This window comes from Muscardinus avellanarius, assembly GCF_963383645.1.
Source record: "Muscardinus avellanarius genome assembly, chromosome: 2".
NCBI lineage: Eukaryota > Metazoa > Chordata > Mammalia > Rodentia > Gliridae > Muscardinus > Muscardinus avellanarius.
In genome coordinates, this window is record NC_137787.1 from 191,938,184 (window position 1) to 191,950,465 (window position 12,282).

Here is a 12,282-nt window from a genome sequence, read left to right on the forward strand (position 1 = left end):
AACTATGACTGTATGGCTGTTTGAGAGAATGGATAATGAGTATTTCCTGGGAATGGCTCTTACCTGACTCCACCGGAGTGGGACGTGATCATCCAAAGCAGAAGAGACAAGAGAGGATGCTAATGGGTGACCCCTGGGTAATGGCCCCTTGCTAAGAGGAGGAGAGCTGCATTTTTATCGGAGTGAATACCCCTTTCTTTTTTGAATCAGCCCAGCCCTGAGTAAATGGATATGGCTCTTTAATGGCAACAGCAGATTAGTTATCCCAATCTTGCATTATTCATAAAAATGTTCTTGTCTATAGATATGTAAATACATGGGTGACCAAAACCTCCTTGTGGATTGAAATTAAGCCTTAGACACCTTTATCTTCTGTATACGCTACAAACAAAAAAAGAAAGTTAACTCATGGAAAATCCATACCTTTGGTACAACTATTAAAATTCAGTAAATAAAACATCTGAAATTCCACAAAACTCACTGTGGTTCACATTGAGTAACTCAGATACCGACTCAGAAACATATGAGTCACAATGCGAGGACTGAACTTGTTAAAAGTGATATTTTTGCAAATGTCGGGTAAACTGTGCTAACCAAATTTTTGACATATATGTACTTTATTTTTTAATATTTCTCAATAGTTTATCTTGCAATGATAAAATAGTAAAAACAAGACCTCATTAATGTGTCTTCCCATCTCCATAGTTTTGCCTTTCCCAGGATATCCTGAAATTTGAAGCATTTGCAGTCTTTTGGGATTGGTTTATTTCACCAGTACTCTGCATTTGTGTTTCCTTCATATCTTTTCATGGCTGGATAAGTCATTTCTTTTTAATGGTGAATAATCTTCCATCGTCTGGGTGCACAACTTATCCATTCACCTACTGAATCCCATCTTGGTTGATTCCAAGTTTCTGAAATCATGAATGAAGTTGCTACAAACATCTATGCATGTCTACGGAGACCTTTATCTATGTCTATGCATGTATATGTCTAAGGGGTTCATAAAAAGATCAGTGGTTGTCGGGAATCAAGGGGCAAGAAGAGATGGACAGGTAGAGCTCAGAAGATTTTTTATTTTTCATTTTTACTATAACGGTGGATGCATATCTCTATGCATCTGTTCAAATTCCTAGAAGGTACAACCCCCTGAGTGTTAACCAGTGTAAACTATGGACTCTGGGTGTTGATGATGTGTCGATGTGGGTCCAGCAGGTGTAAGAAGTGTGCCACAGTACGTAGAAGATCACTCAGTTTAAAACTTACAAGTTGATTACTTCTGGAATTCTCCCTCAATATTTTTGGGCCATAGTTGATCATGAGTAACTGACATACAGAAAGCGAAATGATGGGTGAAGAGGGACGACTACAGTTTTATCTTGAAATATTTACAATTTTGTGTTTTGTACAAATACATACAGATCTTATCTCCTTGTTTACAGTCCTCTGAATACACTTAACTTTTATCTACGGACTCAGCTTTATTTATTTATTTATTTATTTATTTATGTATGTATGTATGTATTAACTATGTTTAAATCTCCAAATGGACTTTCAACAAGATTGCCAAGAGGTTTTTCAGTATCAGAAAAATCTTAAGGAAAACCCAGGCAACATTCAGGCAGCCATGGACTCACAATGATAAATGTTTATAACATTAATTCCTAATACTCTGTTTTCTTAAACTTCGGGTTATTCTTGTCAAATGTGGATCATAAAAAAAAAAATTACTGCTGTCTCAGGCAGGTGACCCAAACCCAGGGCCTCAAGACTCCCTGTCCTCCTTTCTGTCACCTGGAGGGTCATGCAAGGCCCTCCCTTTCTGCAGATGGAGCAGCATCACATGAGGAGTTAGGGGCCAGAGCACAGGTCCCAGGGCGCCATGATGCATGCAGGTCTTCTCAGTGCTCCTGGGTATGGCTTGCTAGTCCTGTCTGCAATGTGGAGCTGCAGGGAAATAAAATGGTCTTGCCCAAAGTTGTTGAATGGTTGGGATAACTAATGAAACAATTATTATTATTATTATTATTATTAATTATTATTATTATGTTCTGGGGATTAAACCTAGGGCATCCTATCTCTGAACTCAATCCTCAGCCCTTTCAATATTTTATTTGAGAGCAATAAAATTTATTTGAGTCTCTCTAATGTTGAGACTGTCCTTGAACCTGTGATCCTCCTAGCTCAGCCTCCCAAGAACTGTGATTACAGGTGTGTGCCACCATGCCCAGCTATTAAACAAGAATTTCAAAAAGAGTACTTTTCAAACAGGAAAAAGCAAAGGGGGTAAAATGCCTGGCATATAGAAGATGCTACAGATATCTTTCTTGAATGAATGAATGAATGTCTTAGGGGCACTTGGAGTGAGGAGTATTCAGCTACTGTCATTTAAAAAATTGTACCTTAATAAATGTATAGTAATTTCAGATATGCTCAAATAAAATGTAAGCTGTCTTTGTGTTCAATGACAGCAATTCCATTCACATGATAAATATGAGAAAAGCTAACCTTACATATTTTATTAAATATACTTAATGTTAGCACTCAACTATGGAGTATGCTTTTGACTTTAAAAAATTATTACTGAGTGCATGGCACAGAAAATTATTCCATAAATCAAAATACCAGAATGCAAATATCATCAGGACCTCACGTTCAACCAGGTTATACAGACATTGCCCTCACTAATGAGGTTCTCGTGGCAAACCACAAAAGGATGGACCATTCTGAGGTAATGCACAATGATTAATTATTTTATTCTGACATTTTGCCATTCATTCGGCCTAGCAGGAATGATAACGCATTTTTGCTCAATTTCAGGGCTTTGAATTAGAGGCAGTCTCAGCAGAGCCAGTGGTGCTTTGAAAGCACATTGCTATTTGTTTTTGATTTTGTCTAATGCAAAGGAAAGGTCACTGCCTTCGGAAACGAAGCTTTCTTCAGTGGAGCTGAACCGTGGCAGAACAGTAGCGGGTTTAGTAGCAATGGCGCATTATCGGATTTTATAATTTTGGTTGGGAAACATCCTTTCTCTCACAATTCTCTTCAGCTAAGTCTTAAAAATAAGAACAGCACAGGTGCCTGCTGGTGTAAAGAGGATGCCCTGCATTTAAGCCCACGCCGGTGATCTCAAGTTCTGCACAAATGGCCCACTGTGTTCTCACCGAAGACAGCTCCAGTAGGTCCAGAAATTCTATTTCTCAAAAGATCAATTTTTTTTCTGAAAATAATAATTTGAAGAGCAAGACTGAAAAGCCATTTCATACAGAAATGGGTGACTCTGCCGAAGAGTGACATCTTCCGACTCTGGGGCCCTTTCTCTCTGAGACTGTTTCCTTTGAAGGCTGGAGTTTCCCGTTTGTAGTCAAGTATATGGATGCTTTGGGCTGGAATATTATGGATCCTATTTCAAGTGGAAGATGGGTATTCGGAAATATGGCCCCAGAGAATTGAGACCACCAGCAGCCCCAGAGCTTAGCAAACGGACTGAGAATCAAGGCCTCCACACAGTAGGAATTTGAGTGTCCAGGAAAGTGAGACCGTCACACTTAGGTTTGCTTCCTTGTTAACTCCAGGCTCTTCATCTGAACTACAGATGCGGCACCAGCCCCTTTCTCTAGATGCCAGGTCATTCAACTGCTCAACGCAGTCATCTAAAAATGATTGGAATTCATGAAGACTCTCTCCAAGATGTGGCTCATGGGCTCCAGAGATTCCCAAACTATTTTTTAGCACTGTTTCTAGAACTCAGATTTTATTTATTTATTTATTTATTTATTTATTTATTTGTTTGTTTGTGTTACTGAGGATGGAACTCAGAGGCATTGTACCTTCAAGCTACACCTCCAGCCCTATTTTTAATTCTTTATTTTGAAATAGGGTCTCACTAAGTTGCAAAGGGCCTCATTAAGTAGAGTGAAGTTCTGGCAGAGAACCTTGATCCTCCGGTCTCAACCTCCCGAATGCTGGGATTGCAAGCATGAGCCACCATGCCCGGCTTAGTTATATTTATTTTTTAATGAAAGTGCAAGTATATGGCTAAAGGTTCAAAAACCACAAAAGAAAAAAAAATTCACACATGAAGATGGTGGAATAAACTCACCATTTATTTTCCCTCTTCTCAGAAATCACCCAAATTAGGAGGAAAAGTAGAAAACAGAAGGACAAAAACCTTGAGTAACTGTTAACTGAAATATTCAATCAAAATGGGTGGAAAGTGATGAAGAGATTCCAGGTAAGTCTCCATGTCCAGCTCTGCCCTCTCTAGAACAGTCACTACTACTTGTCAGTAACAGGCACCCATTACCTGGTGTGCATCCCGGATGGGATCTTGTATCAAGAATTCCGCCGGTGTCTATCAGACCCCTAATTTACCAACAAGTAGGCCCAAGCCTAAAGGCTTTTGCATTTCCACCCCTTATGTATTATTTCTTAGACATTAGGAAGGATGTATAGACTGTTAGCCAACTGAGAATTCACAGAAAAATTACCTGCCCACACAGCCAGGCCTCTAGGTAAATTGCTTCAAGGACTGGCTTTATTTTCCCCAAATACTGGCTATTTTTTTTTTTTTTGGAAGTCATTTCGGAGACACTAATATTTCACATGGAGTTAAGCATATGAGATTTACCTCTCTCTGTCTCCACATCAGGAAAAACGCCAGCCCCTGGTGTACCTGCCCAAATGATGCAGTTCAAATCTCTTTTTCACATCTCCCTGTATTTTTCTTACTCACCTTCTTGGTGGGGAACCTGTCAGGGGAGACTCAAGACAGTAATTCTATGGAAAAGAAAAAATCAAAACAAAAAAATTCTAGGAAGGTCTAGTGAAAGAACAGTAAAACAACAGGCTTTATCTACTAAACTCCCTTTCTTTGTACTGGGGCAGGCTACAAAGGTTAAATCTGCAACCCTTTCTCACAATACCCTTCTTTCAAACAGAAAACGGTTCAGCCAGAAGCCACTTCTAAGACACCCAGGAGCCTTGGCAGGGTGTACTGGGCAGAGGGAAAGCTTAGCACCCAGAGAGGTGGTCTCCACGGAGACGGTGGGAAGAGTTGGCTACTTTCCCATTTTGTGGGAAGTTATTTCAATCAACTGCCCTGGAACTACATAAATATTTCCCTGTACTCTCTTAATTTCCCATCTTCTTTTAGTTACCGTTGTTAATTGGAAGACAGCATCAAATTATGTCCATTGATCTATCAGACATGGGCCAAATCTATTCTTGACTTCCTAACTAGTAGATCACCTGAGAATGTGGGTATGGAATCATCATCATTGTTATTAATATTACTATAACTTAATAGTACTATTAATAGTGGGAAAACATAAGTATTTCCAAAGAAGGTATTCATTTGATGTCTTGGGCTTGCCTTTAATTCATTCAGAGTCTAGTGTAGCAGCAACAAAAAGGCCATTTTTTAAAGAAGAAAAAGGATAAATGCTTTTATAAAGATCAAATTTATACTTAATTTTTTTGGTGGTACTGGGGATGGAACCCTTCTACCTCTGGGCTATACTCCCAGACCTATTTTATATTTTATTTGGAAACAGGGTCTCTTAAGCCAGTGAGGCTGGCTTCGAACATGCGCGATCCTCCTGTCTCCGCCTCCCAAGCATGTGCCACCATGCCCAGCATACTTAAATTTAAAAAAAAAAAATTCTAGTTTCTTTTTCAAAGTGTGGAATTTTATTTCTTACAATTCACAGGGTAATGCAGTCATGATAGTAGTAAGGAGTTTCTTTTGTTTTTTAGTTTGCTAGATTATAGTAAGAAATTATTAGTTTTGGATACACCCCTCCCAACTATACTATTATTGGGTAAATTTGAGAGTGTTCACGTTCCCTGACAGCCTTAAAATATTTCTCATGAAAACAAGACATTTTTTCTAAAAAAAAATCCATAAACTTCTGTATGTTTAAAATTGATTATCAAATTTCCCCTCATCATGTTAAACAGAAGTAAAAGATATAATATCTAGCATTATTGTGTATGCTACCAAATTGAATTTTATGAAAAAATGGACCAGCCTTATCCACCCAGTTCATCCACTTTAGTGACATTGTGAATATATTAAGTCACTTTTCCTTGTCCCAATCCCCTGAATCTGTCAGAAAAGTCTAGCTTTTCTTTTTTCAATTCAAATGACATGTTAACACATGCTCCCTGGCAACCATGTGATAGCTAAGGCCTAACTCTAGGGTAGATGAATTCTTGGAAGGAGATTTTCAAGAAAATGCCACCTGAATAAATAATAAGGCAGTACTTGTTTAGGTCTCTTCTCCTAGAGAAAGACACATGGGAATTGTCCCTCCGTTGAGCTGTCCAGAGGATTTTATAATAATTCCCACCAATATACAACATAGATAGCTGGGTAAATTTCACCTTTCTTTTATAAGCTGAGGGAGGATAAAGAAGGAAAGGGGAGGTCTTCATCAGTTTTTTGTTGCTGTGACCAAAATGCCTGACACAAACAACTCACAGCAGAAAAGATTACTCTTGGCTCACGGCTGCAGGGGTTCAGTCAATGGTTGGCTGGCTCCATCGGTAAGGGTCTGAGGTGAGGCCAGACATCACAGCAGAAAGGCATGGCAGAGGAGAGTTGCTCAGCTCATGGCAGTCAGGAAGAAGGGGGGAGAGACCAGGGACAAAATATAGTCCTCAAGGTCATATCCCCTGGGGTCTACTTCTTCCACTAATGCCCTATCTGCCTACAGTTTCCACCTTCCCCCAGTAATCCATTAAAATTATTCATCTATTCAATGGGCCCATCCACTGCTGAGGTCAGAGTTCCAAAGTCCCACCCCTGGACATTGCTCACTGGGGATCACGTCATCAACACAGGAGCCTTTGACAGGCATCCAAGTAACAGCAGGGTAGAAAAGGGAAGGAGGTTGGAAGAAAGAGTGCACTGGGAGGTGAGGCCGGGCAACTCTGCCTTTCCTCTGCCTGGGAACGTGCCAAGGAAACCTAGCTTAGCATGCTCACTGGACAGCAATTGCTCCGTACCCGTAAGGCAGGGAAGTCTGGTTGCAGAGAAGGCAGGAAAGTTCTCCATTGCCCTCAGGGTTTTACAGTCTGCTTGGGAGGAGTTGTTGGCTTTTTTCTATGGCATAGATGGGCATTTTTTTTTGTTTGTTTGTTTCCTGTAGGACCCTACCATGAGGTCTTCCAGTGTGTTTATAGATTGAATAAGAATCCTGGAGATCATGAAGTATTTAAGGTCAGCCTCATGACACGATTCCAGGATCAGCTCAGAATAGTATCAGCAAACCCACGCTGGGACTCAGGTTGTCAATTTTACAACCATCACATTTTTTACTCATCATATTTTGTGTTGATAAAAATGAAATCCCCCAAACATTTATTCTTATCTTGTAGAAGCTACTCCAACACCTTTGTGCACAAATGCCAGACAAGAGAGAGAACAGATATGTACAATGTTGTCTTCACCTGGTAGGGTTTTCATTTTTTGCACACAAGTTTCAGATCATATTGTAACATAAAGTAGTATTTTCTATCATGTATACTTGGCTTTGTTTTGTTATTACAGGTTTCTAAGTTATAGTAATAGACATTTCAGGAAAAAATGCTTTCATGGCCATTCCTTGTAATGGATCTAGTGGAAGAAAGACTAATTCCTTACACTTACAAGTTCACTTCCTGATATGAATGTGATCACCAGACCAGCTCCCAATATCTAATTGTGTCATGCACGTGTGTCTATAAAATATATAAATCAATAAATGATATTGCAAATGCTTATGCATTTTATTTAAATTATTCTAACATGAAATATTATACTCTTAACTGGATAGCTTAATTTTCCTTTTTGATAATTCATTTCAAAGCATATTTTAGAAAGCAGCATTAAAATTACATGTTTCATAAGTATTCTTAGATGGCTATACTCTTGACTCAATAGGTTTTAACAAGCTTATTAATAGATTAATAAATCATAATTACTTTTAAAAAGCAGGTTCTCTTATCATTTTTTCCTTACATTATACATTTTTCTTTCGAAGGCACAATAGATATAAGCCACTGAGAATAATAGTAAGTTGTTTCATCTTTTTGTAAATGTTTATAATTTCTATTTAAGTACATGAAAGAAAAGAAATGGCTTATTGTGCAAACAAAATATATTTTTTCAAGAAAGTATCAGGACAGGGCATGGTGGCACACTCTTGTAATCCCAGTATTTGGGAGGCTGAGACAGGAGGATTGCAGGTTCAAAACCAGCCTGCAGCTGAGATAGGAGGATTGAAGGTTCAGGAGCAGCCTGTTGAAGGAGGGTCTCCAATTTAGGAAGCGACAGGAGATATCAGGTAGACAGGAGTCAGAGGTCTTGGCCCCTAGAACTGAAGAGCCAATTTAGGAGACCCTCCTTCAACATAAAACACGATGGCCAGGTGTACAGCCTGGAGGTAGAATGCTCCTGGATTCCATCCCCAGTACCTCCCCCCAAATGATATTAATCATGTGTTTGGCATTATTTATAAGTATATAGATAATCAAACTTACTTTCTAACAGAAAGTATAGGTTGATATCCCCAAAGTTAGTTCACTAAAAATCTCTTTTTACTTTAATATAATTCTAATTCTGTTTAAGTATGTGTCAACGTTTACTGGTGTTACCTTAGGATTTTAGTGACTGCAGTCTCCTTTTCCAGAAGATTCCTTGCCCTGATGCTGAAAACAGACTTGCGGAGCTGAAAAGTACAAGAGCGTGACTTTACTTTTTGAATATAAAATATACTGACAACTTGTTAATTAGATGACAGTATTAAAATCTTTGACACGAATATTTTTCGCTAATGCCTCATCATATAATCGATTCTATTATTATAGTAGATAGTATATGTCTACTGTCATAATATAGTAACATATTATAATAATATAGTATAGTATATAGTTTAATAATATCCTATTCTAGTAGTCTCTTCTGCTTTTATATTTATTTGAGCAGAGCTGCAAAGAGATGTTGGGGCTGCCTGTCCTGGGATGACATGCTGGCTACCCACCACTGGAAACAACACTGTCTTTCACCTAAGTAGACTTTTCAGTTTCCAAAGAATTTAATGTTGAAGTCAGTATTGGACTCCTTACACATCACGGTTCAGGAAAATGTACTCCAACCCATACTCTGTTGCTGTAGGTTCTTGACCCGTGGTCCAATACTAATCTGATTTCTAGTTGAGGAGTTTTTTTGGTGTATGAATGGGCAAGTAGACAGATGGGATAGGCATTCAAGGTTTCTCCTAGTTAATGATGATAAGACTATTCCAGAGAAGAAGATTAAGAAAACAATCGTACATCTGTAATTTCAGCATTAAGGGCTTTATTAATAAATATGGAGATAAACAAACCTACTTTCTAGCAGAAAGTATAGGCTGATGTTCCCAAAATTAGTTGACTAAAAATCTCTTTAATTTCAGTATTAAGGAGGCTGAGACAGGAGGATCACTTGCTCGAGGTCAGACCCAGCAACTTAGAAAGACTCAGCAACTTAGAAAGACCCAGCTTCAAAAATAAATAAATAAATAAATAAATGAGGCTAAAGGTGTAGCTGTGAGGTAGAATGTCCCTGTGTTCAATCCCTAATATGAGAAAAAGAAAAGAACGAAAGGAGAAAAGAAAGGAATTCTTAGAGCCTGACTCTAAACCAGAAGATGTATTTCCCCAAACTCAGCTGTCCTGCTTCTTAGTTGCAGAAGTGAGATTAGTGACAGGTGTTACACAGGGGTCAAAGTGGCAGAAAGAACGAGGAGGTGCACCTCTGCTTCCTCGGGTAGATTCAACAAATCACGGGAGGGTGTAACTCCAGAAATCAGAGCTAATAATGAGCAGGATACCTGGTCACTGTCATCAGCTGAAGAGACTAACTGAGCTCTTAGCATGATTCTAGTGGCCACTGGAGATAGAGGGGAGACAGGAGTCGGAGGTCTTGGTTCCTAGAACTGAAGAGCCTAGTGAGGCAGGCCTGAGCAGGGCACGCGATGTCATTGGTGATGAATGCCAACACAATAGATGCCAAGTGCTGGAGACAATACAGGAGAAAGGATGAGAGGGCTGTGGCTCTTTGGAGGACTGCAGTGGGCCTGGGCTAGTTATCAATGACTTCATTGAAGCAGTGGATGAAGCATGGGCAAAGGGGATAGGGCGCCAAGTCAGGCATATGTGCACAGGGCAAGTTAATTTGGTGCAGACATCTGCATTCCTGCTGTGCTGGGTGGGTTATTAAGAGCAAGCCAAGGAGAGCAGACACTGCAAGTCCTGCTGTGTTTCAGATGAAGTTGAGGAGGAAAAAAAGCAGGAGACAAGAAAACCCTGTATTCAGTTAAAAAGAAAAGACTACCTACTTTCTTTTCAAGAAGCATTAGGTTATGTTCAGGCACAAGGAGCCACGGAGCTTCTGTCTGCGACTCAACCTATAAACAAACGCTATGAGGTCGACTGCTAAGTCTATAGAGCCATGGCTGGGAAAGGCAGAGGCAAAACCTGGTTCCTCAATCACAATCGACAACCCAGACAACATCAGAATCGCCCACACAGTTTTCACAGTGGTCCCATACTGAAGGGCAGAATCCCTGAGCACTTGGGCGACTTCCCCTCCCAAGGAAAGCTGGTGCACTTGTTGACTTATTTGTTTTGTGATCCGAGAAGCTGAGTTGGTTTCATGAATCCCTGGGAGAATAAGTTAATACGTAGACAGGGAGAATGCTGTTTATTTAGAAGTTACATTTTCATGGTAGGATCCAGAAGGCTATTTGCAATGGTTTCACAACACTTTGAGGCATCTTCCCTAAAGAGGGACCTCTGCTTTGCTTTAATGATCTCCCTGGGCTGGTTGAAAGGTCTCCTAAAAAATGATATTGCTCAGAATGGTTTCTAAAGACAGAAGACTCAACGGAAGGGACACAAGAGCTGAGTTGTGGTGGAAACTGAGCTCTTGGGCACCTATGGGCACAGACGCTCAAGGGACAGGCAGCTTACAGAGGCCCCGGGGCAGTAAGCACTAGAGAGGACTTCAGAGGGACTCTTAGTGAATCCTCAAGGTCACTGCCAGTCTTGGTCTATTCCCCCCACCCCTGAATCCATGAATCCACTCTGCTAGCTACTGGATCTGCAGGGGATCTGCTGACACTGACAACATGGTCTTCACATCAGGACAACCTCAGGGATGATATCTAGAATCATTCCTAAATGACTTCTTCACTGCATAAAATGGCTAAAGACAAAATCACCTCGGTCCCAAACCTGAACTGATTAAAACAGAATGCAGTATCACTCCATACAGGGCAGTGCTTGAGAACTGTTTTTATAATTCATAACCGAAGTAGTGGAAGAATAAATATGGCAGTTAAAAAACTCAAATTCATATTGGGGGTGTTCTTAAAATAAAAAAGAAAGAACATGCATACACATTATGCAAACACACACATATACAACCTACATAAAGCCTATTTTATGCATATATATATATTTGATATACTAGATTTATATTTAGCTAGTTATATATTTTAGTTGCTCTTTTTTCTAATAAATAAAGGCTGCACTAATTGCCTAGTTTTCCTTTCAGTTTCTTTTATTGCTAAAATAAAGCGTAGCACATTTCTTTTAGTATAAAAGGACATTTCCAGACTGCTACTCACAAAGAGCTAAGGTACACTGCTCTGTAGTGCCCTCTTCTGGCCATTACAGAGACTGACAGTCACCCGAAATAAAACAAGGCGCTCACATCCATTTTATAAGTAATTTTACTGAAACCGTGAACTGCGTGTATGAAAGGAGTCAGTAATCGCTCATTCTGTATCTAAGTGTATGAGAGACGTATGAGCTTAAAAATACGATGGGTGAAAACTTACATAGAGTTTCACTGAAAAAACGAAGACTTAAAAAAGATCTTCTTTTGGGTATAGATTGGCTTTATACACTGAAAACACTCAGCTCCACAAGGTAGACATTCTTTGAAAAACTAGTGATCAAAACCAATTAAATTAGCTTTAAATGTTCAAATAATTCAGAAATGATATTTTAAAGTCTTAAACTTTCAATTTGAAAGATGTTTTCAAAAAGATGCCTGGTGGGGCATGCACACCTGTAATCCCAGAACCTGGGAGGCCGAGGCAGGAGGAGCACAGGCTTGCAGCCAGCCTCAGCAATTTAGCAAGGCCCTCAGCAACATATTGGAACCCTTTTTCAAAATAAAAAACAACAAGGTTTGGGGGTAGATCTTGGAGGGAGAATGCCCACGAATTCAATCCCTGGCCTTCCCTA

At 39.6% G+C, this 12,282-nt stretch overlaps 1 protein-coding gene across 1 annotated transcript in view; it reads right to left on the minus strand.

The window, feature by feature from the left end:
* NALCN (sodium leak channel, non-selective) overlaps positions 1-12,282 on the minus strand; it is a gene marked incomplete at both ends in the record, with an annotated part of 325,849 nt that overhangs the window by 61,318 nt on the left and 252,249 nt on the right. The window contains 4 exon segments of the mRNA XM_080690305.1: positions 64-98; positions 101-135; positions 138-151; positions 8,641-8,714. Coding sequence (XP_080546431.1) covers positions 64-98; positions 101-135; positions 138-151; positions 8,641-8,714 — 158 coding nt within the window.